The sequence below is a fragment of the Rhagoletis zephyria genome, unplaced genomic scaffold (genome assembly GCF_001687245.7).
Source record: "Rhagoletis zephyria isolate East Lansing unplaced genomic scaffold, Rhagoletis_zephyria_1.1 Rzeph_scaffold_00362, whole genome shotgun sequence".
Taxonomy (NCBI): domain Eukaryota; kingdom Metazoa; phylum Arthropoda; class Insecta; order Diptera; family Tephritidae; genus Rhagoletis; species Rhagoletis zephyria.
This window is the reverse complement of record NW_016157446.1, coordinates 70,684-98,375: the sequence shown is the minus strand read 5'-3', so window position 1 is coordinate 98,375 and position 27,692 is coordinate 70,684. Positions and strand designations below refer to the sequence as shown.

Below are 27,692 nucleotides of genomic sequence, written 5' to 3'. Positions count from 1 at the left end.
AATTTAAAAAAAGCAAAATTCAACCATGACGGTTACCACGTGGTCGTTGTTGCTACGAACACATAAAAAAAAGAATGAACACAATGGATGCGGTAAATACTGCATTTCTCAGGAAATATTTTTGGTAGAGATGAGGGCTGCCACCTTTTAAAAAAATCTAATTCAACTTCAATTAAGGGAGTTATTTATTTGAAAACTATATTAAAAAAATGGATGTCAAGAGGCTTAAAAGAGCTGTAGTTTAATATATTTTGAAAAGGGTTGCCACCTGTTTGAAAAGTAATATTTAAATTAATTATACGCAAGCCATCTGAAGAATTAAAATATGGTTGTCAAACAAAATATTGTTAAGAAACCTTTGCTTTAAAGTTTTGAATAATATTGAAGCCTTTGACAAGGGTTGCCACCTTTTTAAAAATTCAACTTAATTAGTTTAAATGAAATATTATAATACTAGCAGACCGGGCGAACTTCGTACCGCACAATATAATTTTTTTTTATTGAATCTTTTTGGCCCAACATTTTCACCAACAAATCACGTTTACGATTTCCATTGGCAGGCTCATCGGCTAAGATTATGGTTTGGTGGTCGTTTTCCGCCTTAAATAACCTAACGAAAGCGTTATGTCCGTGATGAAGTTCTTGAAATTCTCTAATTGTGTAACATTTCATAGAACGGTTAATCTCACAACGAAATAACTTTGAAGAACATTTCCTCTTCACTTCCTGGCGGCGACAATGATCCGGTTCAATAGTAAATCTGTCCAAGAAACTTTATAGTATAGTTGGTGGCAATTTCAAAATGGATGCGTATAATTGTTCTACAGAAATCCAATATACATAGACGTATTTCAGACGAAATGCCTTAACAGTAAGTCTCATGAAAGCAAGTTAGGTGAAAATAAAAGTTTTTTACTTGAATTTATTACAGTAAAAGGCGCGCAATGGTTTTGGCGATTGATTTATCGGTGGTGATTTGATATTTACCCCTGCACAACTCAACCCTGGTGTCTCCGAATGAAGCTTTAAGGCATAACAATACTGGCAAAAATCACATAAATTGGGCCAATCGTAACACATAAAAATTCGATATACTCAATGGCGCAACAGGTTTATTTATTCTGACATTCACGGCACCTTTTATAACTTGGCGATTATTCGTAATGACTCCAGTGCCACGTGGCATCTCTTTTTTGCAATAGTATTGCCTTTACCGTTACCAATACATATTTTGAATATTAGCCAAAGTGGATCATCAATAAGATTTTTAGTAATAACTTAACTCCAGTCCCAACTGGCGGGTGAATTTGTGAATCTACACTATCCAGAGAGTTACTCAAAAACCCAAAAAACTTCGTTAAAATCCATCCGAGCATTTAGGAGGATTTCACTCACAAGCACACCTACAGATGGATTATATATATGTACGTTTGTACTGCGCCACGCCCTCTTTTAAAATAGATTGATATCATATATCTCCACACCAAGTTCCAGTACTCTACCATGAACATTTCCAGAGATATTCGGTATGAAAAATTCGGTTTTTATGGGAGGTTCTACGCCCCCTCTATATATGGAACATTTTTTTAGCCTATAATAATCCTTGGGACGTATGAATCAGGTGGCGGAAATTTCAAAAAAATCGGTTCGGCAGTTCTTGAACTTTGCGAACACAAAAAACGGCTTTCAAAATATATATTGGTATAGATTGGTATGAATCGAAATGGTTTTGAATATGTATCACAATATGAGTGTTGGACGAAAGGGGTTTAAAAAGGTTGCCAACTGTTCAAAAAGTTAAATTCAAACTATTCAATAATTTAAATGAATTATTACAATATGGGAATCAATCAAAATGATTTAAAAGGGCTTAATTTCAAAACTACATGTAAAGGGTTTCCATCTGTTTAAAATCTCAAGTGAGTTGAAAAAGTATGACAAGCGAGAAGTTAAAGAAAGATGAAGATTAAACAAATTTTAAACCTCCTGTTTTTGAATTGAGTTTTCTTGAAATAAATTTTACACTCAATACAGCACGCAAAAATTTCATACAGTCAGCGAAGCGGGTGAGGGCGATCTAGTNGTGAGTTGAAAAAGTATGACAAGCGAGAAGTTAAAGAAAGATGAAGATTAAACAAATTTTAAACCTCCTGTTTTTGAATTGAGTTTTCTTGAAATAAATTTTACACTCAATACAGCACGCAAAAATTTCATACAGTCAGCGAAGCGGGTGAGGGCGATCTAGTATTACATATTCATCTGTGTTCATATGGAATAGTAGCTTATTTCGGGAAGCTGGCTTTAGTATAATGCGGCATTCCATTTATTCTTTAAACGACAAGGATTTTTTTGATGAGACATAATAAGAATATTGGCTTGCTAGTATCGGAACTATTTCTGGCACGTTTATTTGCCAAAAGTTCTTCGATGGCTTCGCGCCAGTGAGTCATTCGCAATCGTATGCTGCGAATACCGCATTATACTAAAGTAGGGCTGCCATAATCCTGAACCCATCGACCAGGACACTTATCATCCAAATCAAAAACGAAGATACAAGTGAATATGGTGCCAATATATTCTCTATAAGTACAGTTGCTTTGGTTCTGATATTATAAGCAACTAGCATACCCGGCTAACTTCGTTCCGCCCAAATTAAATTTTTTGTATTGAAACATTTTGGTCCAACATTTTCACCAAGAGTCCACGATCATGATTTTCAGTGCCGCATTTATCTTCTAATATTACGGCTTGGTGGTTGTCAGATGGAATATTTCCAGTGCCGTCTTAAATAACCTAGCAAAAGTGTACATGCATACAAATAAACGTAATAGTTTCAATGCGTTTGAAAGGCGCCACGCCCCCTTTTCAAAAAGCCCCTATTTTCTCTAAGAGTATGGGATTGATTTCATATATCTCCATGCCATGTTCGAGTACTCTACCATGAACACTTATGCGATTTATTTTATATACATATTGTACATACCAAGTTCCAGTACTCTACCATGAACACTTCCAGAGATATTGGGTGTGAAAATTTCGATTTGTATGGGAGGTGCCACGCCTCCTTTTAAGATAACAAAAATTTTTCTCCATGTGTATGCAATTGCTTTCATATATCTCCATACCATGTTCTATCCTCTTCCGTGAAAATTTTCCGGGATATGCAGTATGAAAAATTGGCTTTGTGTGGGAGGTACCACGCCCCTTTTCTAATAGCCCCAATTTTTCTTCATGACCATGTGATTGATTTCATATATCTCCATACCAAGTTCCAGTGCTCTACCATGAACACTTCCAGAGATATGCAGTATGATATATTCGGTTTGTATAGAAGGTGCCACGTCCCCTTTTCCAATAACTGCAATTTTTCTCCATGAGTATGCGATTGTTTTCATATATTTCCATACCATGTTCGAATACTCTACCATGAACACTTCCAGAGATATGCAATATGAAAAAGTCGGTTTGTATGGGAGGTGCAACGCCCCCTGTACCTAGCTGTATGAAATACACTTTATATCCGATTCTCATACCTACTATATATACACAAAAATTTTCATAAAAATCGGTCGAGCCGTTGAGGAGGAGTTCGACCACTAACACCGTGACACGAGATTTTTATATATTAGATGTACATAGTTTTGTGTGTGTGAAACGCTCAAGTTCTGAATTTTGTTTTTATAAAAGGACAAATTTCTCGTGACGGTGACGTAAATTGGAAAAGCGGCGCCTTTAACGTGGTCTTGGCCTTACCACTCTTACCAAATTTCCGCATATCCTCCAACGCGCTTCATGATCCTTTTTGCAATTTTGAATATGCATAACCTGAAGATAATTTAGGTATTATGTCTTAAGTGAAACCATTCTGAAAGACTGACGCAACAAGGACTGAAAAACGTGCTTCCCTGCATGCTTCCTACAAAGGTGTTTCCTATTTAAAATTTACGGGAATATACTAAATATATGTTTTTATTACCTAGCATTACAAATAAGATTCAATAAGCATTTTAAGTCTACATAAAACCATTTGATATGAACCTTAAATAGATTCCTTAAAAAAGTATGGGTTTTATGAATTACGAAAAACTTTCAAAGAACTTCTTCAAAAGGCGCCCTGCAAAAGCCCTTCTGAAAGCTCTTTTTTGAGTAGCGAAGGCTGAAGCCCAAAAAATTAAGGAGAAAAGAATAACTTTCAGAAAGGCTCCTTAATTATCTACTGAGCACACTGAAAATAAAATTTCGTAAAAGTGCTACGAAAAACTTTCGTAGTCTTGGTTTTTGTACAATGTACGAAACTTACGTTCATATTACGAACGCATTTTTCACAACGAAACAAGACTTTACGAACCATTCGTAAATATAACGAATGGACTTTCGTAAGGCATTTTTTCAGTACAATTTACGAAATCTTACGTTTATTTTACGAAACACATTCGTAAATTACTGAACAAATTTCTGTACGAATAATTTTGTATATCATACGAAGGCATTCGTAATATTTACATGTGGTTTCAAAATATATGAAATCTACAATTCTGTATTCGTATAATTTACTTAATACTTTCGTACATAGAACAAACGCAGAAACATTTTTTTTAATTCGTACAACAGACGAATATTTTCGTACAATATACTAAATTACCGGCAGTTTAATATTTCACCATATTTTTATGTACCCCGTTTCATTGCGAAATTACTGGTTGGCTGCTGTGAGGGGTATTATATAATTTTTAATGTTTTAAAATGGTTTTGCTGGATAAAAATAGGCAATTTCATCAGTTACCTATCAACGGCAAGCCCAAGCCAGGAACAGACACACCACTTAATGAATTTTTAAGTAAGTACATACATAGACGATTTTTCACTGAAACTTGCCGCCCTATAATTTTCCTTTAATTTGTAGTCATCAAGGAAACAAACATCGAAGAAGCTGCGAATCTGTCAAGTACCTCCACATAGAAATACTATAATGTTTAATGTTTAAATATTTTTAAAAACGCTTAAAATGAAGGATAACAAGTAAGAAAGTCTAAGTTCGGGCGGAGCCGAACATTAAATACCCGGCGCAGGTACCGCTACATGGTAAGCCGGTGTGTATCAGTTTTGAGTAAATTAGCATTTCTGAAATTTGCCGTTATATGAAAAGTGGTCGTAATATGAATCTGGTTCCAATAATTTTCAACGTTTTGCTTCTATGTGGCAAGCACAATAATCATACCGAGTTTGGTACAAATTGGTAGAACGGTTACCGAGATACATATATGTGATCATAAGTGGGCGGTGCTACGCCCATTTTCCAAATTTTTGTCATAAACGTATTTCTTGGCAAAGAATTGTTGCAAGCATAAATTTTGAGTAAATTAGCTTTAATATTTGTTGATTTATCGAAGAATTCGTATTTCTCCAAATTACCGTTATATGGGAGGTAGGCGTGGTTATAGTCCGATTTTAAAAATTTTCGCCCATTTGGTATGCTGTAGCAAGACTAACAACTGTGCCAAGTTTGGAAGAAATTGGTGCAGAGATTACCAAGATATACACATGTATCCATAAGTGGGCGTGGCTACGCCCATTTTCCAAAAATGTACAATATTCTTATTTTCCGTCTAAAGGTTATTGTAAATATCAATTTTGAGTGAATAATCTTCAGTAGTTACTAAAATATCGCAGTTTTCGTATTTCGGAAAATTACCGTTATATGGGAGGTAGGCGTGGTTATTGTCCGATTTCGCCCATTTTCAATACCATCCGTCCTACGCATGAAAGAAGTGCACATACCAAGTTTCGTTAAGATGTCTCAATTTTTACTCGAGTTATCGTGTGCACAGACGGACGGACGGACGGACGGACGGACAGACAGACAGTCACCGCTTAATCGATTTCTCTTTTCATTCTGATCATTTATGTATACATTTGTCTATATCTATCTCGATTCGTTTTGTCTGTTACAAACAACCGTTATGTGAACAAAGTTATAATACCCTTGTGCACAAGTGCGCTCGGGTATAAAAACACAATAAAAGTGTTGTGTTATAATTCGTACTATGTTTTTTACAGTGTGGCCAATGAAAGCAATTGCAAATTCTACGAAACAACCGCAGATTTTAGGAAAATAATTTCGTTAAATATACGAATTATTTTTGTGCATTTTACAAAAATTTCGTAACAAATAAAGAAATAGCACGAAATTCTTTAGTAAATAGTACGAAATTCGTTCGTAAAATGTACTTAAGATCTGATGTCTCACATTTTCGTAGTATGTACGAAAACGGTTTTGTCCAATCAACGAAAACTTTCGTCAAAATGACGAAAATTTTCGTAAGATGTACGCAAGTTTTCGTTATATTTACGCATATTTTATTTTCAGTGCAGTACTTGTGTATGCCCCTCAGCCGTTTACCTGCTCAAAACTTGCACTTTTTCGGCATGTGCCTGAAAAAAAAATTAAGACCAGATATTCAACATGTTAGAAAAAACTTTTCGTTATCAATTTTCGACTACTAATGGCAGAAAACTTAACCCTTTTTTCATAGCAAAAATCTGCTAAAAATTAGAGGAGTGTCTGCATTGACCTTCATTAAAAAACCAGAACAGTTTAGGTGTGGACCAGGACACCAGGACAATTTGTCTAAATCAGGACAAATCCTGGAAAACCAGGACGACTGGCAGCCCTATACTAAAGCCAACTTTAGACATAAGCTACTATTCCATACGAACACAGACATGTACTCTTTAAGCTACCAAACATTTATTACTAAGTAATTGCTATGAAATATGACACTGTAAAAGACTATACCTTATATGTGTATATCAAATTAAATAAACAAATATTAAAAAAAAAAATTTTTGATTAATTGCAAAATTCTACCTCATATTTGTAAAAAAGTGCTGTTAAGGTTTGCGTGACTAGAAGTGTATGTTCTGCAATATACGTTCCTCAAATGCCTATTAATGCAAAATTTGAAATTTTTGATATTGTGGGCTAAAAATGTTCACCGACTTTATACATATTTGCCATCCAGCAATTTTTTTATAATTTGTTGAAAAAATCAAAAGTAAGGTCTCCCTTCCCCATATCATTAACATTTGCTTGGAAATATTTTTTTAGTTTTCTGACAAACGGGAAATTTCGAGTTAATACGCTTTAGAAGAACGTGTGCGAATGTATGTACGTACTACACCAATGAACGCATTAAATACTAAACAAAAGCTCGTAAGCATGTATATGCATAGGCATATATATGTTTCTACATCGTTATTTACTATTCTGAAATTTATCCAATAGCAAGTCGAATTACATAAGGGTGTGGCCTTAAAGAACCAATTGAAATTCAGCTAGTGTAAGGGAGGAGGTCAGCGGTATAACAAAACCTGTTATTTGGGTATTAAGAAAGAAACAGAACTAGCTTATATGGACGGTTGTTCTGCGTGAATATGGGATTGTGATAGCAAATTTTAATGCAGCTTCGTTTCCATTGGAAGTTGACTACAATCGAATGGCAGATTTACGTAAATTAAATTGAAAATGGCAGCTGAATTATTAGGCCAGTCAATGGAAAACATGTGCTACTCCATTGCATTAAACAGTTTACTTTATTTAAGCTTCCAAGAAGTTGGCGCGTCAACGGTTTTAGCACTCATCAATAGTGCATGTACATTTCCGAATTACAAAAAAAAAATTATAACCGTTTTTTATGCGTTTTTTACTGTTTATATTCCGACTTCGTGTTATTAAAACGTGTCAAAGATGCAAGTGTGTTTCAGAAGAAATATCTAATCTATGTTACTTTTTTTCTACATATAGGAAAATATTTGTGTTTAAAACTACAATTAAGAACTGACTTAAAACGGAAAAAAGTCCATGCATTTCTTGAAGTTGAAATATATGTTTGCATTATTTAAAAATAACTAAGCAGTTTCAAATATCTTTTAAAAAGCAATATGGTATCTTATTACAACCCCCTCCCTTATTCTCAGAAGCATACTGCTAGTAATTTGAACTATCCCCCCACACAACCTTGGCAATGGACTGCAAGCTATCCTACACCCCCAAATCATCAACTACTAAACGAGATGGAATCATCACATAGTCATCAAGTTTACTATAATACGCACCACATGTTTCATCCAACCGGCAGTTCTGCTACGGAATGGCATTCTCCCCTATCAAATACCGAAAGCTTGTTGCAAAATGTTCCCAATGTGCAACAGCTTATCAATGAATCGAATGACGCCTCTGTTGTTGGTAATAGCACAACCAGTTCAGGTCGTAGTACTACTTCGACTGGTCCTCCTACGAGTGAAATTACATCAGTAAGCGAATCTAGACGAGGCATTAGTGAGCATCATGTTGCCGAAAGTTTACCATCACCTTCCTTAGGTATAACAGGGAGTAATGTCCCCAGTCCTGAAATTTCCTTAACGACGGCGTCATCACATCGCCCATCAAACAGCATTAATAATAACAGTATAGCTAGTACCACTTACAATCATCACCCTTCTCCAGTAAAGGCACAGTATTACGAGTGGATGAAAAAACCATCCTATCCATCCCAGCCCGCGCCTGGTAAGTTTTTTACAAGAAAACAAAAATATTCTTTACATGAGTACAATTTTCATAGATCCATAGGTATGTAGGTGTGAGCTATAATACATCAAATTCCAAAAAACAACTTGAAATCGGATGTTTTATTTATTATATTTTAATTTATTTATTTATTCCAACACAACAACCTACTGGGTATATTTCAGTGTTAGATACCATATTAACATTTAATCTTAATAGTTGCAATTCACTGTTTATTGACTATTGAGAAAGAGAAAAAAGACGGGACGAAAAACTAGAAAAAAAGAAATGGCTGACAGAGGGGGACAAAATTATTACAATTTATCGTTCCCTTCGGCATAGAATGTAAATAATGCTTTCTTTAAATGCAATATGGTCTTAATGCTTCTGAGTTTAAGAGGGCAATTCTGGCAACTGTCTTTCAACTCACCACAGTCTTTCGAAAGACAAATCTGGCAACTATCTTTAAAGCTCTTTACTGCCTTTCGAAAGACTGATTGAAATATCTGCTACCGAAGAGGTCTTAGTGTTATGTAGGGATGCCGGAAAAACATCGATGCATCGAAAATATCGATGTTTTGCTTCGATGCATCGAAAATTTTCCACTCGACGTATAAATAGTCGATGCATCGATGCACCGATGTATCGATGTACATTGAATCGTCATTCCAGTTTTTCATTGTTCAAAAAAAAAGAAGTGACTTTGGCCAAAAACTTTAAATGGCTGCAAGAAGTTCCGTTAGAAACATAATTAGCTCAGTTTCAGTTATTTATTTCAAATTTTCTACAATTTTGCTAATAACATATTTTGTTGTGAAACATTATCTGAAAAATGCTATGGCTCATTCTACGGTAATCGATACCGAATGAAACGAAAATAAACTAGAGAATATGACTGTATTATTTCTAGTAAGTAAGAGTAAATAAATCTAACTTTCAAGACTGAAAGCCAAAATTCTGAAATTTATCTCAAAATCAGATATTTTTTTACTTTAGGTTGTACCATTTACAAACCCATATGAGAGGTTAATTTTTTTCAAAATTTACAATACTGATTTTCGTAGTCTATTACCTTTTTTGCATTGTTTAAACCGTCAGTGGAGAGACAAATTCGTTAGCATTGTAACGGCGTAATTTTCAAATTTTTCGGGCAAGTGCTAAATATTTTATTATATATTGAAGCAAAGCATATTTTAATGTCACGCCCGTCACAAGATACACAAAATAGTTACTTTTTGAGGGAAAACACATCTTGGACAGTGTAAAAAAGCTGACGAAAATAACGCTATGATACAGGGAAATATGTGCGAATTGCTTTTAAGTATTTATATGCTTTTATTTTCGAAAAAGGACCGATTATGTTGGTCACGCCCGTCACATGTCACACCCGTCACAATTTAAAGTTTGACAAACTTCAATAAATTCGGCCAGGGACTGCTACCGTTACTTATCAGCTAATCTGAAATGTGTCGTATATCTGTTTGTGATCAGCGATGATAAAGCTAATCATAGAGATATGTTGCTCGAGCGATGGGAAAACTTAAGCTATGCTGTCACGGATAAAAATATATCATTACTTCGCTTGTCAGGGCACGGTTTTTTCAGGTAACGGCCTCGGTTTGACAGGTAATAGCCTCATACTGTTTAAAAATAAGGTACTTTACAATTACTAAACATACAATGGAGAAGAAGAGTCCGATCAAGGATTATCCCGTCTTTAGGTGGCAGAATCTTATATGTGTTCGTAAAATCCGATTTTTTGAGAAATAAAGTTAGCTTAGTTGTCTAATAATGTGTATTTATGTATTCATGCTCAACTTGTCACACCCGTCACAAAGCGGCAAGCAACTTTGGCGTAAATGTTGAGAATGTTTATTTAACTATACAACGAACTACATATTTAAAACCATAAGCAGAAGACATTATTAGCAGAAAAACTCTGATGCAAGTAAGGAGTAGTTAATTTGGTTTGCGTGCTCGTCACACCCGTCACAGTGACTAAAATTCAGATAACTCGTTCGGATTAAATTGTTTTTGGAATTTTTATTCCAGGCATTATGTATATCTCGGAATCCTATTACAAAATACTCGTTTTAAAGAATTTAGTATTACAGTTTAAGAATTAACCCTTAAAATGTGAGTTGAAATGTCACACCCGTCACCGTGAAATGAGCCCTATGCAAATCGATGCATCGAGGTATGCCCTTCGATGCATCGAAAAATATCGATGCACATTTCGATGCATCGAATCAAAGAAAAAAAATCGACGTATTTTTGCCTCTGACATCCCTTGTGTTACGCTGTTCGGCTTTTAGCAATCAGGTTTTTTTTAAATTAAATTAAATTATAAAACCATACATTTCTCGTTTTTACACCAATTAGAATTAATAAACAAAAGAAAATAATATTAGAAAAAGAAAGAAATTTAATCAAAAAAGAAGGAAATAGTACTTAAAAATTAAATTATATTAAAAATATTTTTATTAATAAAGACTACAAAAAGGCAATTAAAAAAATGTTAAAAGATACTAAAAAGTTAAATGAAATAAAAAAGTATATTTTCTTTTTAAAACAAAAAAGTTTAAAAGCTAAAAGAAAATGAAATTAACAAAGGAATAATAAGTTAAATTAGAATAAAAGAAAAATAACTGAATTTCTTAAAAGTAAATGTATTTAAAAAATATATATTTCTCCTTTTTACGTAATAAAATCTAAAAATTAAAATAAAAACTAAAAAAAAGAATATGTAAAACTGAATAAATAAAATAAGTTCCTAAAAATTAAATGAAATTAATAAAATATTCTTTTGAAAACAATAATCAAACCATTCAAGAAAATTAAATTAAGAAAAGAAAAGCAATGCATAAATCTCTAAAAAATTAAATTAAATTAAAAATATATTTAAAATAAAATAATCTGAAGAACTGAAGTAAAAAAATGTATTAAAAAAAATAAAAAAAATCCCGCTGCGATAGGGCTCGAACCAGGGATGAAAAATGGAAATTTCAGATTGTACCTAATATCATAAAATAAATGTACATAAATGAGACAGATTGTACCTAAAAAAAGTTACATCATCCATTTGTAGTCTTTTTTTACAAATTTTATTTAAAACATGAAAACAAAAGATGAATGTACATACTTTAAACATGATTAAGTTTTTTTTTAACTGAGACTATATCTATAGATTATAGTCTAATGGGAATCGGAGAAGTGTTTTTTGTCTAATTTTGACTACTGAAAAGTATTGACGAAAAAAACAAAAAAACACACTTTGCGAAGTATACTTTTTTACCCAGCTTTTTATAAAACAACAGGAAAAGTCTGCTAACTTATCCGATTCCTTTTAATAGGTGAGAAAATAATCAAATTGCCGTAAGTAACTTCGAAAGCATTTTAAATATATTTCCAGAAAAGCGAATATGGGTCAAATAGCTATAGTTCTTATCTAAAGAAAATATGAAATTTTAAGACATCCTAGACACTGGACTGTGCTTCCCTTCCATATGAAATGTGGGCAAAAATAGAATTATGGACGGATTTCAATGAAAATTTGCTTCTTAGTAAAATTGAGGACGATAAATTCAAAAATGCAATTGGTTTTTGGTTAACTTACATACTTTCACTGTAAATGCAGTTTGAAGTTGAAAATTTGGGTTATTGTGGCTTTTACATAGGTATGTACATATAGTTCGTTCTATTTTCAAAAGTGAGGCGTGAAATGACAGGGCTTGGCCTGTAGATGTGCAATAAAGTTTTTAATTTTTGAAAAGGGTTGCCACCTGCTACAAATTTTATTAAAATTATTCAATAAGTTAAATGAATTAGATATTAAAATATGGGTATCAATTGAACTAGTTTTGAAAATACTTTACCTGTAAATGACACGTAGAAAGGTTGCCACATGTTTAAAGAATCAAATTCACCTTAATTAAGGGAATAAGGTAACTGAAATATGTATATCAATATGAGTATAAGACAAATGAAAAAATTTGACATATTTAGCAAGAAATAAATGGAGAGTAACAACATTCTTGAGTTAATTTAAGAGTCCAGTAATTTAAAGGAATGTAATCAGAACAAATCACTGATTGACAATGTATGTATTTGTACTAAAACAACAAATACGATGGCGTAATCCTATGGTTTGACTTAATTATTATTTTATTTTAACTAAATTCGACTTTACAAACAGGTGGCAACCCTATTCGTAATATTTTTAGGCTAAAACCTTCTTAAACCTCTTTCGTCTGACTCCCTTATGGTGATACCTATCTATTTCAATTACCTAGTTCCTTTAATTCAAGTGGAATTTGTTTATTTAAACAGGTGGCAACTCGCTGCATGTATTTAATACACACTTCGATTGATACCCATATATAAGTTTTTAACAATCTAATTTTTTAACAGGTGGCAACTCTTTACAAAAAAAATAAACCTTCTATTGTCCACAGGTCAAGCTATTTAATCTGACACTTAAATTTTGTAAATGGAACGAATTGTGCAGATGTCAAGGCACTGTCAAAAAATGAAAAAATATTTTATGCATTAGCGAAAAACGCATTACTTCAGAAAGTGCAAAAACTGAGCAGGTTTTTATTTCTCCTTTTGAAAGCTAAAAGCCTGTACTATATAATAAAATAATAAGAAATAACATATTTTTACATATATTTTTTATTCATTCCATTAAAATTTAGCATTTTTGGAAATTTTGTTTAAAAAATCTTTTTTTTTTTTGAACACCGCAGGGACACCTTGTGTTTAATTTTATCCCAAAATTTTAATTCCTGTAATTCTCTACTATCTATATGGAAACAAGAAATGTCGAAGCAACATTTTCTTTTAAAGAATATATTTTTGACATTTTTTTCTGTGAAGAGCTTACGCCTGGCTATGCTTTTATTAAAATTCTTAGTATAAAATTTGTCGACTTTAGTGGCTTGCTGGCGGCATATAATTATTATTTTAGGGAAATGTCTGTTTAATTCTTTTTAGTGGATAAATTGTCTTTACAGAAATACCAAACAAGTTCACATTGCCGATAACGAATTTTTCGATTTATGCCCACTTAGGCGGCACTGTGTGTATGGGCGAATAAAGGCTGGTTTTCATTATGGCATATTTTGACAACAAAATTTGTCGACATATTTTGACATAACTTTCTTTCCTTTATCCCAAAAACTTAAAAATAGCCGCTTTAGCAGCGCATGTACACGACTGAAGGCCTATTCTGATGTAAATCAATCAAAATACCATTTTTTAGTCCCATTTAACAATTTGTTTTCACTTATTTGACCGCAAATGCTATTCAATTAGACTTAGTGAAAATAAGCGTTGAAATTAATAGAAAAAATACGAATTTGAGGATAGCTAAGTAAAGTGCTAATTTTTCGCAGTGACTGCTCTAAATGCAATGTAAAATGTTTAAGATAATACATAATATGACTTTTTTTAAATCTTCCTTTTGACTACTTTTCTTAAGAATTGTTTGTTCTTCAAAATGAAAGCGAAGCTTCTCCCGTGCCTGCAAGTAAATATATTGGCACGGTAAAGAAAAAGAAAGAAAAAACTAAAAATGCATCTGATCAAAAGATGATTGTACCTAAAATCTAGTGACTGTACCTAATGTACCTTTAAGTCATCAAACGTCGGAAAAAGGTACAAGTGTACCTCCTTTTTCATCCCTGGCTCGAACTCGGATTTCTCGATTGGCACGAATGTGCTTGGCCACTCGACCATTGCGACTGTTGGAGTGATGCGAGCTAAATGATATACAAGTGCTTTCACTCAAAATAGCTTTTCACCACGAGTGGTTTATGAGAGAGCTTGTTTTCTTATGGTCTGATTATGGCAATTTAACGTACTTTACGGCTCAAAGCCTTTTTACTATGTTAACCAGAATTGCCCTTTAAGTGGTAGTTTGTTCAAAAAACGAACAGTATAAACGAAAAACTGACGCTCGGATATTATGGAGCTAAACTTAGAATGCAGAAGTTGAAGTGATCGTGATGACTGTGTAAATGGAAGTAGATTTTTCAGATGCGTATGTGCACCTGTTTCGCATATTTCTATCAACATTATCTTTAATAAAGAATTTTTGAAGTGAAGCTTCTTAGGCGGCGGTATCGCAAAAATGGAGAGTGAAATTTTTAAAACTGAAAACGTTACATGAGTGAGAAGGAAGATATAGGTAGTATAGGGAAGGGGAAAAAATAAATAAAGCGACGCATGACGGGTACGAGTACCTACATAGGTATATTTGTATGTTTGAATGCACGTATGTATGTATACATATACATATATATGTATACATATATATGTATGTATGAACGAACTCATTGCGCATTCCCTGCAAAAATCGCGACCACTCCACGCATGCGTGTAAAGAGTACTCCCTAAGGACCAAGGAGTACTCCAAAATTAACCACAATTCATATAAAAAATATGGTCCAATTAACATTGCGATGTCCTAGGGCAGGACCATATACTCCATCCCCGCATTACATCAGAGTAGCACAAAACTACTCCAACATATTAACAATGGCATTGTTGCTATATTTTTTCGTTTGTACACGCTTTTGTTCTTCACTTCTCAAATACTTTTTCGAAATTAATAAAAACCAAGACAAAAGTTAAAAATTATATGTGCCTCTGACGGTATTCGAACCCGAACATGCTGGGAGCTAAGAACTAACAGCCAGCATCTCTACACGTTCAGCTACAGCCAGACATGCAAATGTGCTTTCAAATGCTCAACTTCAATCACGTTTCGTTAAATAACGAGCAGTGATCGGATAACAAACAGTAAGCTAGCGCAGAGACCCCAGTTGGTCCGCTACAGCATGAAAGAGGAACACTTTTGTAAGTACTCCAATCTACCACAAATAGACTACATGATCCATCGATTTTTGCAGGGTTTCAGCTCTGCCGCTACCAAGCAATATATGTATAATTCAGAGGTGGGCACTCACACTATCACACACATGCGCTTGTGTGCGAAGCAGCAAGGTTTTGCTCAACAGGCAGTGCTCGAACTTTACCACATTTGTGGATAGATAACACTTTTTTTTGCTAAATTACATTTCTACTACTTCTACCACCGAAAACCAAAAAACTTTCAGATCTTGAAACTTCTGTTTTTTTTTAATTTGTTCATTTGCGTATTAATGAATGGGCATTTTCTACAACAAAAAACATAATTTCTTGCTGCGACGTCGACACATGTATGATATGATCGTCTACGTGCGTCTTACGATAATTGATGATTGACTGATGCTTTGCTAGCACTTCGGCAAAGCAAATCAAATCACTTGCTGCTGAGACCGGTGTTGCCACTTGAAAATAATTTTAGGTACCAAAACGCCTACCAAATCAGTTTCCAAACTACCAAAATTTGTTCATCATTAAAACGAGATTTCTCGAGTTTGCGGGGCTTTTAGCTTCACAAATTAGAAGTAAAAATTAAAACCACACNAAAACCAAAAAACTTTCAGATCTTGAAACTTCTGTTTTTTTTTAATTTGTTCATTTGCGTATTAATGAATGGGCATTTTCTACAACAAAAAACATAATTTCTTGCTGCGACGTCGACACATGTATGATATGATCGTCTACGTGCGTCTTACGATAATTGATGATTGACTGATGCTTTGCTAGCACTTCGGCAAAGCAAATCAAATCACTTGCTGCTGAGACCGGTGTTGCCACTTGAAAATAATTTTAGGTACCAAAACGCCTACCAAATCAGTTTCCAAACTACCAAAATTTGTTCATCATTAAAACGAGATTTCTCGAGTTTGCGGGGCTTTTAGCTTCACAAATTAGAAGTAAAAATTAAAACCACACATAATATTGTTTACAGTATTGGTTAACCATTCCCACCAACCTTTAAGATTAAATAAAAGAAATTCGGGCCTTTAAATAAAAGAATTAACGTATTGTATAAAAAACTTTTGTAAAATATGTAAAAACCTTTGAGATTGATTCAATTCATATCAAAAAAAAATTTTTGTGTGTGAAAACACAAAAGCAGACATTTTATCCATTAAAAAAAAAAGAAATTCCAAATTTGATTTAATTTGCATACACTCACCCTTTTTAACCAATGCACTCACACTTTGCAAATTGCCTATCACCAATTTTTCTTTCAAGACGATAGGTAATTTCTCGTTAATTTGAACAGCTAATCGGTCATAGCTTTGGGAAGTGAGTTTTTGTTTGCAGAATATTGTCTGCTTAATAAAATATAGAAAAAATAAAGAAATCGTATACGTGTAAGCAAAGTGAAAGCAGTGTTTTAAACGCGTAAACGCAAATTAAGCGAACAAATTTTAATGTTCAATTTGGTTGTATTTTCAAAATACTTTTACCTACCAAAAGCTTCATCAAACCAACCAAGCTACCAACGGAGAATGAAGCTACCAATTTTGGTCCAATTGGACCAAAACGGCAACGCTGGCTGACACTTCACTGCGCAACTATTCGAATAATACACACATAAAATGTTTCGGGACGAATAGGAAATACATTTTTTTTGCATAGAAAACCTGGATGGGTGTGCGCAATGATCTGCTATCGCGTTATGAGTCGCAATGTTATATCTTGTTTAAAAAGACATTACAAACTGTGTCATAGTCGTTTTGAAAAGGTTAAAGAGGTTGATCGAGCACTGAAGCTTTTAGAATTAAAAGCAGCGGTCTTTATTAAATTTATGGTTGGTGAAAGTAATATACGTGAACACGAAAATTGTCAATGTCTATCAGAAAATGATTATCTATCAGAAAATGATAAATCATTTCTAAAAAAAACATCTTATTCTTTTTATTTAGAATTTCTAGAAAAGTTTTAGGTATGCAGTTTTATAGCCCATTAAAATTTAGTAGCTCAAAGTGCGAATTTCAAGCGCCAAGAAATCGCGTTGTTTTAAATGAGTGGCAATTTCTTTTATACGGAAGAAAATGCCTAGCACCGTCAGCAAAAAAAAGATAAACATTAAATAAACAAAAAATATAAATAGCCAAAACTGGCCAAAATGCCACTTAACTTAATCAGCTGACCATAAGTGCATATAATATATTTATAAATTNTTTTAAATGAGTGGCAATTTCTTTTATACGGAAGAAAATGCCTAGCACCGTCAGCAAAAAAAAGATAAACATTAAATAAACAAAAAATATAAATAGCCAAAACTGGCCAAAATGCCACTTAACTTAATCAGCTGACCATAAGTGCATATAATATATTTATAAATTTATTTATTTGAGTTTACCACATTGTTTTGGAATGTAAGAAAACTTTTGGCGTCCGAACACTCTCAACAGCAAATGATTTGATTTGCTTTGCCGAAATACCGGCGAAGCACCTGTCAATCGTCAATTATCGTAAGACGCACGAAGACGATGATAGTATACATGTGTCGACGTCGCAGCAAGCAGCATTTTGAAGCCCAATTACATGTGTTGGGAAAATCAAAAAATGCCCGCCTCTGGTATACTCTGATGAACATATGTGAGGATGCTAGCAAGGCCAACTTATATAAGGTAGTGTACAGTGAGCAGTTGAAATTTTCGCCCGATGTTAAACGTAGCGACCGTTGGTTCAACTTGGTGTTGTTTTGCTCTAGATTGCACCGTTTGTGGGCCTGTTGAATGAATTTATGTCTTGGTTGTATGAAAGATCAAAAAATTTGGATTTTCTGGCAAGTTGTACAACTTATCGCTACATTAATGACCATGTTGTACAAACTCATTTAATTTGCGTTTATTTTGTACACTAATTAACCGAAAATGGATAACGCAGCCGAAATAGGTACGTGATTTCGTTGATTTTTATAAATGTAAGCCGAAACTATGAAATTGTAAAAATGAGATTTTACAATGAGACTGCTCGTAAAATTGCAATGTTTGTGGGCAAAACGTCCACCTTGATTGCGGATTGATTTGAACCAACGTTTCCGGCTTGCATTATGTCATAAGGATGTGTTTGTTGTAATTCATTCTGTCATTTACTACCATCATGTGTAGGCCAATTCATGAAATCATTTTATGCGTTTGAGGTAGAAACTGAATGAATGAACACCTCTTCATGATTTCAATTAACGCGAAGTAGAGTTTATGCACTTAGTTTTTACTCAGATCGATGAAATGATTTCGTGAATTGGACTACGCATACATGTGATACTTATGCTTTTAATTTATAAGGTAATTTTATGTTTTTATACTCTTCCTACCACATGAATATATGAATTTGTGATAAGAATATATGAATTCGCCTTGGAAGATAGAAAGCGAGTAAGAATAAATGCCGAACAAAGGAATTTGTCTTCTTTCAACTTAAATAAATGCATTTTGCAAACAAAAGTGCGTACGTTACTTAGTGCCTTGGTAAGGGCGAATTCGTAAGGATCTATTGACTGCATTATATACATTTTCATTTATTTGTTAAACATACAATTACTTCCATTACAACCCGGTCCTATGGATGCTAGAAGCGCGAATTCATATAAGGTGGTGTTACCGGAAAATGAATAAATAAATTATATGTATATCAGAAAATTAATAAGATGAAATGAAATTATTGTTTGATTTCTAACCAAACCTATGTAAGAAACTCAATCGCCTAATGGTTTGCCGAACCGTAAACATGTTTACACATCCAATTTCGTAAGTAGGTACCTGGTACTCACACCTTTTTTTAAGAAGTTTCACTTCTATCATGTGTACGTTGTTACACACGCATTTTTTTAAACTGTGGCGTAGCCAAGGGGCGAGGCTGTTGAGAGCCCCATGCAGTGGCAAATACAAGGGAAAATATGGCCAAAACCGTGAAAATTCGCAATCTTTTCAATTTAGAATCAGTGCGGGTGTAATTAAGCGTCTACAACAGAAAAAACTAATTACACTTAAGTACCTTAGTTTAATTTTCCTGACATATTTATACATCCGATACCATAGGTCCATAATACAGTTTTTTTTTTAGAAAAAGTCAAAAACGGGATTCATATTTCTAGTAAAAGTTTAGATCGGTGAGTTCGGAAATGTCCTACGTTTCTTCAGATTGGCACTTGTTGCAAGTAAATGCGAGTTGTGAAGAAATTTCCTATTTCGCCTATTCGATTTCAATTAAATAAATAATTTAAAAGTAAAGTATGGCAAGGTCACATAAATACATTAGAGTGGTCCAAAAAAATTCCCAAAATAAGGTTGGCACCTTCCAAAATTTTCCCTTTTGCCGAGATGAAATGTTTATCCCTATTATGAATTTTCATACGATAGACGATAAACGCCTGCAAGCGTATCGTATAAAATGAGTTTTCGTATTATGGTTTCCACACGCCCGCTGGATGTACTATTGTGAATTTAAATGAAACCGCTGTTCTTGTCTAGCTTAAATATTTTTAAATCAAACATTTTGTACATAAAAGTCGCGAAAATTTCCACAAGCCAATAAAAAGTTAAGAGAAAACATGTTTCTTCAACCTCAATTGCGTTTTATATAGGTTGGGTTAGGTTAGGTTATCCTGGCTGCCATCATCCCGTGCAGTAAAGGTGCACACTTAGGCCTCCATTGGCCATTTGTAATGCCATATTAGAGACTCTTAGCGTCCCTTCTCCTACCTCAGAAATGGAATCAATTTGTAGCTCTAATTGAGCGCACAAAATCGGATATACTGGCCGAGTACAGTTCAGACAGACACTCAAAAGAATAGCGGAGGAGCGGGTGTCGACGAGCCTTGGCAAAGCGGCACAGTGGCATAGGTAATGCTCCCCGCTTTCTATTTCCTCCTCATCGCGGCAGCTGTGACAGTAATCGTTTGGCTGCAAACCCATCGTGGCAGCGTGGGTTCCCATAAGGCAGTGCCCGGTGAGAACTCCAATATCATGGCGGAGCATTGGTCGCTTCAAACGGAAGAGATGGCGAGATCTACGCGTATCCAACTTGCATGTAGATTAATAGGATAATCGATCAGCCATATATCAGCTTCGTAGATTGCTGTTAGTTCAGCTTGAAAAAACGCTACAGAAATTTAACAGACGAAAACTGAGGCTAAGTGAGCGTTCTTGTGAGTATATCCCACTTCTTACCTTCAGATTTATCTTGGAGCCATCGGTATAGATGGCTGCTGAATCAGAGTAGGAGATCAGGACTGAATCCTCCTCCAATTCATACCTTGAGGGGATCCTTGTTTGGAAATGATTCTTTAGTCCAGTAGGCGGGACTGTTACGTCCAGACGCCTGAAGTCTCCTGGAAGATCTTCCAAATTTCTAAAATGTCCAAATCTCGCATCACTCCACTTGTTCAGCGCGTTTAATCTAATAGTATTGCAACTTGCCTACAGCTTACCATATAGGTCCACAGGTAGAAAATGGATCAAGGTCTCTAGGGCTTTAGTCGGCGTTGAGGGCAACGCCCCCGTTATCATCATGCACGCCCCCTTTGAACCTTTCTTAGCCTGTTTTTATTGTAAATTTGTCCACGGACGGCCACCAGACCGTCATACCGTAGAATGAAATGGGACGCACCACCGCTGTTTTCATCCAGTTCACAATGTGGGGCTTCAAGCCCCACTTTTTTCCTATTGCTGATTTGCATGCATACAGGGCAGTTATAGCCTTGCAACGCTCTTCAACATTGCGCCGCCAAGTTAGTGTGAGGTGCAGTGTTGCCGGTTTAGCACTTTGGTGGCTAGATTTAGCTACCACATACTTTTTTTGGCCACATACATTTAAAATTGCCCCTAGCCCTTTTTTAGCTCTTTGGAGAATTTATTCATACTTGGCATGAAAAAGTTGTATATGCTTGATTTGATCTCATTATTTTTTCAATTATGTAAGAGATGAATTTTTAAACTAAGACAGACAGACGTATCGTCATTCTGCAAAACTGCGTAACTGACATTTGCTGCCAAAATTTGGATTTGCTCGAACAAGCTCTTGGCTCAATCCTTATCCATTCGTCCTGAAATATACTATCCAGAAATGCGATTGCTTTATTAAAAAGAGAACCATTTGGAAATATGAGTGTTTTTGCTCTCTAAAAAATAATTTATGCTACCTCACATACGCGGTTTTGCATTATCTTGATACGCGGTTTTGCATTTTGTTGATAAGCGGTTTTGTATTTTAAACAGCGATATGTATTGTATGTTCCTTACATTTTTATACATACATTCTGTAAAAGTGTTAAGGCTGTTAACGTATCTATTAACAATTTAACTATAGTTTAAAATAGATAAGTTTACGGCCCTTAATATGCTTAATTTGTTAAATGGCCCATCAAGTCGATTGACCGTGTATGTTCTTGTGGTGTGATTGTACCAGCTGCTGGAGCGACTTCAAAAACTAGTTGAAAATTTTATGATTGTACTAGCATGCTGGTGTCGTGAGTGGTGAAATTAGCTCAATTTTCTAAGTAAAATGTATTTTGGCGGAAATTTCTTGCATTATATGAGGCAAAGTCGTGTTTGTGGAAGATTAAGTTCAGGATATTGCAGTTGTGAATTTAAAAAAAAAAACAATGTTTAACAAAATGGTAGTAAAATTATGAAATTTCGTCTCTAATCATTTTGACCTTTCCTCGACCTCATTTGTAAAGAAATAAATATCGTACCAGCATGCTGGTAAGTTATATGCTTCGAGCCTGATAGAACAATCACTTGATCGAGCCAGCAAGCTGGTGNGAACAAGCTCTTGGCTCAATCCTTATCCATTCGTCCTGAAATATACTATCCAGAAATGCGATTGCTTTATTAAAAAGAGAACCATTTGGAAATATGAGTGTTTTTGCTCTCTAAAAAATAATTTATGCTACCTCACATACGCGGTTTTGCATTATCTTGATACGCGGTTTTGCATTTTGTTGATAAGCGGTTTTGTATTTTAAACAGCGATATGTATTGTATGTTCCTTACATTTTTATACATACATTCTGTAAAAGTGTTAAGGCTGTTAACGTATCTATTAACAATTTAACTATAGTTTAAAATAGATAAGTTTACGGCCCTTAATATGCTTAATTTGTTAAATGGCCCATCAAGTCGATTGACCGTGTATGTTCTTGTGGTGTGATTGTACCAGCTGCTGGTGTGACTTCAAAAACTATTTGGAAAATTTTATGATTGTACTAGCATGCTGGTGTCGTGAGTGGTGAAATTAGCTCAATTTTCTAAGTAAAATGTATTTTGGCGGAAATTTCTTGCATTATATGAGGCAAAGTCGTGTTTGTGGAAGATTAAGTTCAGGATATTGCAGTTGTGAATTTAAAAAAAAAAACAATGTTTAACAAAATGGTAGTAAAATTATGAAATTTCGTCTCTAATCATTTTGACCTTTCCTCGACCTCATTTGTAAAGAAATAAATATCGTACCAGCATGCTGGTAAGTTATATGCTTCGAGCCTGATAGAACAATCACTTGATCGAGCCAGCAAGCTGGTGTCGCATATTTCCCCTATTATACAAAAAGGTTTTAGGTTGGATAAAATATTAGCTTTTTTCCAGAGTTCATTGTTTTTCTTTGCCATTACTTATTGAAAATATTGGCGTGTATACTTATATATGTATATGTAAGTAAAAACTTTTAGCTACCATCTTTAGCCACAACGACTTTTTTCAGCTCTTTTTTAGCCCTTTTTTAAAGAAAATGATTCGCGGCAACACTGGTGAGGTGGTTATTACACTTCGTTTAACACGAGGCGTACCTGCACAAAAACGGGTAACCTCAAAAAAAGGAGTGCTCCCTCGATGCCGCCGCTGCTATGTGAATGCCGGCCGGTGCTCCGCTGCTACGCTGATCGCACACAAAAACCGGCAACGAAAACTCCTGCTGCAATATCAGCCGAATTGATGTTATGGTAACTTAAGCACAGGAGCTCACTTTGCAGCCCAACCCAAGTTGGGATTTTTTGCATATATTCAAAGAACTATTTCTCGCTCGTAGGGTACGCGCAATAATGACTCCAAATCTATTTGTCATATAAAACTTAATGTTGGCTGTGATTACTTTGAATACGTGTAGGGTTGCAATTCTATAACAGTTCGAATAGCTAAGAAGTAGAGTTGGAATTGTAATAGATTATTATTATTTATTATTTAAAGGGTTGCAATTTATAACTCTCTGTTGCCATTACATCACCCACCATGGGAAAAAAAGAATTTGGCAATTGATCAGGTTTGCACATTATTCTTGCCCGTAGCAAATCCAAGTTAAATTGTTTTGTAGGAACGAATTTAAAATCCGTTTGGAATATTCCTTCCCTTTTTACATTCGTTCGTTCAGAACAATTTAATTTTTCTAAACATTGAATTGAATACTAAATGTGAATATGTAGTTCTAGTCTAGTGTTTAATTATCGAGTAAATACTTGCATTTATAGCAAGCATATTTCGTATTTGAACAAGTAGTAATGTAGTAGTTAAGGCCTAATTTAGAGTAGATATATATGTATATTTACAGTAGGTTACAAAATAATTAAATACATATATATATATATGAGCCATTCATTTTAAGACGGACGGATTCTGTAAAAAAAATTATGTCGTGTCTCCAGTTCGCTTCAAATTTTTTTTGTGGGTTCTATACATGAAATAAGCCAACATGTGTTCGAGGAATTTTTTTTTATTATTTTTTCTTCGGAGATAAGATCTGTCAAAGTTTGCATTTTTTCGTGACTCTAACTAATCATGTACTTCTTCAAATCGTTATATCTCGGGTTCTGCCCATCGTAGAGGCTTCGTAACGTCATTTTAAAGCTAAAGAAACGAGCTTAACATCTCTTTATATTAGATGGTCAACATTTTCCTAAAGCTAACTTAGCTATTAACGGTTAAACTTTTTGAAGTTGATTTGCATAGGGAAGACCACTAAATTAGGGATTTAAAATTATACCATCGTAATCCTTGTTTAATTCTCTATAAAAACGTGTTTCAAAAAATGGGCATTTTCAAGAACTAATTTTAAAATATATTTTTTTTTTTATGACGAGATGGTTTATTTTGTGAGAATCAACAATTTCTTGTAATTTTTTTTCGAAAACTTTTGCTAAGATATATTTGGTAAGGTGTTAAACATCGGGTTTTTGCAAAAAAGTAAAATTTTATTACGGCAACGATAGAATACCTATCCAGATATAATATTTGTATGGCACGATTTTTCGTTAAGGCGACAAACCCCTTGAATGGGCGTGGCAATTGCAGGACTAAACCTAGCAAAACGCAGATTTTATTGCGGATTTCGGCAGAATATCGCTTCGTTAACTACATTTGTTCCACAACTTTGATTGAAAAAGTTGTGGAACAAATGTTGTTAACGAAACGATATTCTGCCGAAATCCGCAATAAAATCTGCATTTTGCAAACTTTAGTCCTACAATTGCTATGCCCATTTCTAGGGTCCCTGAATCGGAATCTGCAATAAAATTTAAGGTCTTGCAAAAACTCGATGTTTAACGCCTTACTAAATATATCTCAACATAAGGTTTCGTAAACACATTACCAAAAAATTTTTGGATCTCACAAAATAAACCATCTCGTCATAAAGAAAAATATTTCAAAAATAATTTTTGAAAAACGCCCATTTTTTGAACAACGTTTTTATAGAGAATTAAACAAGGATTACGATGGTATAGTTTTAAATCCCTAACTTACTGGTTTTCACTATGCAAATCAACTTCAAAAAGTTCAACTGTTAATAGCTAAGTTAGCTTTAGGAAAATCTTGACCATCTTATATATAGAAATCTTAAGCCCGTTTCTTTAGCTTTGAAGCGACGCACTATGGGAAATATGAGACATTTGCTGATCAAAAATCTGTAACTTTTTTGTTTTTAAAGTTACGATCACGAAATTTTGCGTGTAGATAGTGTAAACCATGTAAATTTAAACCATGCATTTTTAAATTTTTTTATCTCATTTGGTTCCCCGAGATATAGGCCCATATGTGGACTAGGAAAACATAAAATACACTTTCTGATTAAATGGAAAGAAGCTATTTTACTATTGGTATTAAGCGATTGTTTTTATAAAATATTATTTCAGATATATATATTTTTTAGATAGATTACCCTTTATTTAAAAAAATATATATTAAAAAAAAAATTTGCTGAACTATTGTTTTATAGTAGGAGCCAAAAGAAAAGTATATAAAACTCCCTAATAAAACAAATTTTCAATGGTATACAAAATTTAGCTTTGAAAAAAGCTTACCATTTTCTAAAAATTGTTGACTTCGTCCGATAATATTTCAGCATTACATGACTCAAACGATTCTAAGACAGTTTTCTTTTTTTCTGTATCTGCCGTCTTTATACCTTCCACAATATTAGCTTCAACTTTTTCACCCATAGATCGCAGTCCTTGCAAATATGCTTCATATATGTGCTCCAATCCATATTCCCTCAAAAGTGAAGTGTTTTTGCGCCTTTTACTTGGTTCTGAAGAAATTTCATAGCAGGTATACGGTTTACCTCGCTTTCCAGAAGTTGTAGAAGCCGTAGAGAAAGCTGCATCGTCTTCAGTAATGGAAACCGGCAAACTCACTGAATGCTTTCCATCAAGCCAATCGCTATTTTCTTTAAGAAATCCCTCCTTTTTGCGTTGAGGCTTAATCCAACGCGTATTGCATTGCCATAATAACTCTTTTTTTTAATCATTAATTACAAACTCTGCGTTGACTTCCGAAACTTGATATTTTTCACTTAAAGATGTGGATAATATCGGCTCATTTCTTCTGTTCTCTATATAAAAAGCAATAGTGGACGTTTTGGAAAATTTAAAGAACTCATTGCTTCAAATTTATTGCTTCTCGAAAACAAGCTTCTTTATTCTAAATATGTACATATGTAGATCCAAACTTTTGGGGAATACGCAGTAAACTGCCGGTCTCAGCACGCAGATATTTCTTAACCATTGGGAATAAAGAGTACCTAGCAGGTAATTGGACATATTTTTTCTCGAAAACGAGCGCCCCTATGCTAGATGTATTCCTTACCCATTGTTCGTACTGGAACTGGAAAATTAGTACTGGCAGCTAACTTTTTTTATCTTTATTTACTCAAATTTGATTGTAAAATATTGGAAATCTAATAAAAATCGTATTTCTTGGTAATTCCGTATGTATGGTGTAAGGTAATTTTTTCTAAAAATTATTAGAATCTCACATATGAAACATAAGGTAAAAGGTGCGGTTGTCTAGTTTTCGAATATGTTTATCTTTTTTTTGGTTTTACCTGTTATTTCAAAATAAAATATTTATAGTGTTGCTTATTGGCCGTTTAGTATAATTTAATAATTTATTTTTGAGCTATAGGCCGTATGTTAAATAAAACATTAAATGTTTTTCTGCTTTATTTACCTTTTAGTTTTATTTTGGTCGATATTTCGCCTTCAGTCTGAAGGCATCTTCAGGATTAAAAAAGGAAAACAATATTTTTACATCATCACAATATAAACCAACAAAAACATACATATGCACAAGTGCATTAAAACGACTTACACTATTAGCTTCGTCCGGTCATGCGACTTCTTTAATCTGATGTTAGAGAAGATAATAAGAGCCGCAGAACTGAACCGCTCAGGTACAACACTTTACAAGAGGGTACAATTGCTGGCGTATGCCGGTGACATCGATATTATCGGTAAAAACAAGGGCTACGTCTGTTCTACCTTCTCGGGATTGGAAAGAGAAACAAAGCGAATGGGTCTGGTGGTGAACGAGGACAAAACGAAGTATCTCCTGTCATCACACAAGCAGTCAGAGCATACGCATCTTGGCACCCACGTCACTGTTGACAGTTACAAGTTTGAAAAAGTAGACGACTTCGTTTATTTGGGAACCAGCATTAACACTGATAATAATGTAAGCATTGAAATCCAACGTAGAATCACTCTTGCCAACAAGTGCTACTTTGGACTGAGTAGGCAATTCAGGAGTAAAGTCCTCTCTCGACGTACGAAAACCGCGCTCTATAAGTCACTCATCATGCCCGTGCTGGTATATGGCGCAGAAGCATGGACAATGACAACATCCGATGAGGCGGCTCTTGGAGTGTTTGAGAGAAAGATTTTGCGGAAGATTTACGGGCCTTTACGCGTTGGCGACGGCGAGTACCGCAGACGATGGAACGATGAGCT

The 27,692-nt window shown here is 34.3% G+C and overlaps 1 protein-coding gene across 1 annotated transcript; it reads left to right on the top strand.

Moving 5' to 3' along the window:
- The first annotated feature begins 7,941 nt into the window (after positions 1-7,941).
- Positions 7,942-8,629, top strand: LOC108359234 (homeotic protein caudal-like). The gene is made up of 2 exons (XM_017610988.1): positions 7,942-8,566; positions 8,622-8,629. Exons 1-2 carry the CDS (start codon positions 7,942-7,944, stop codon positions 8,627-8,629), a joined length of 633 nt encoding a protein of 210 aa, XP_017466477.1.
- The last annotated feature ends 19,063 nt before the right edge of the window (positions 8,630-27,692 follow it).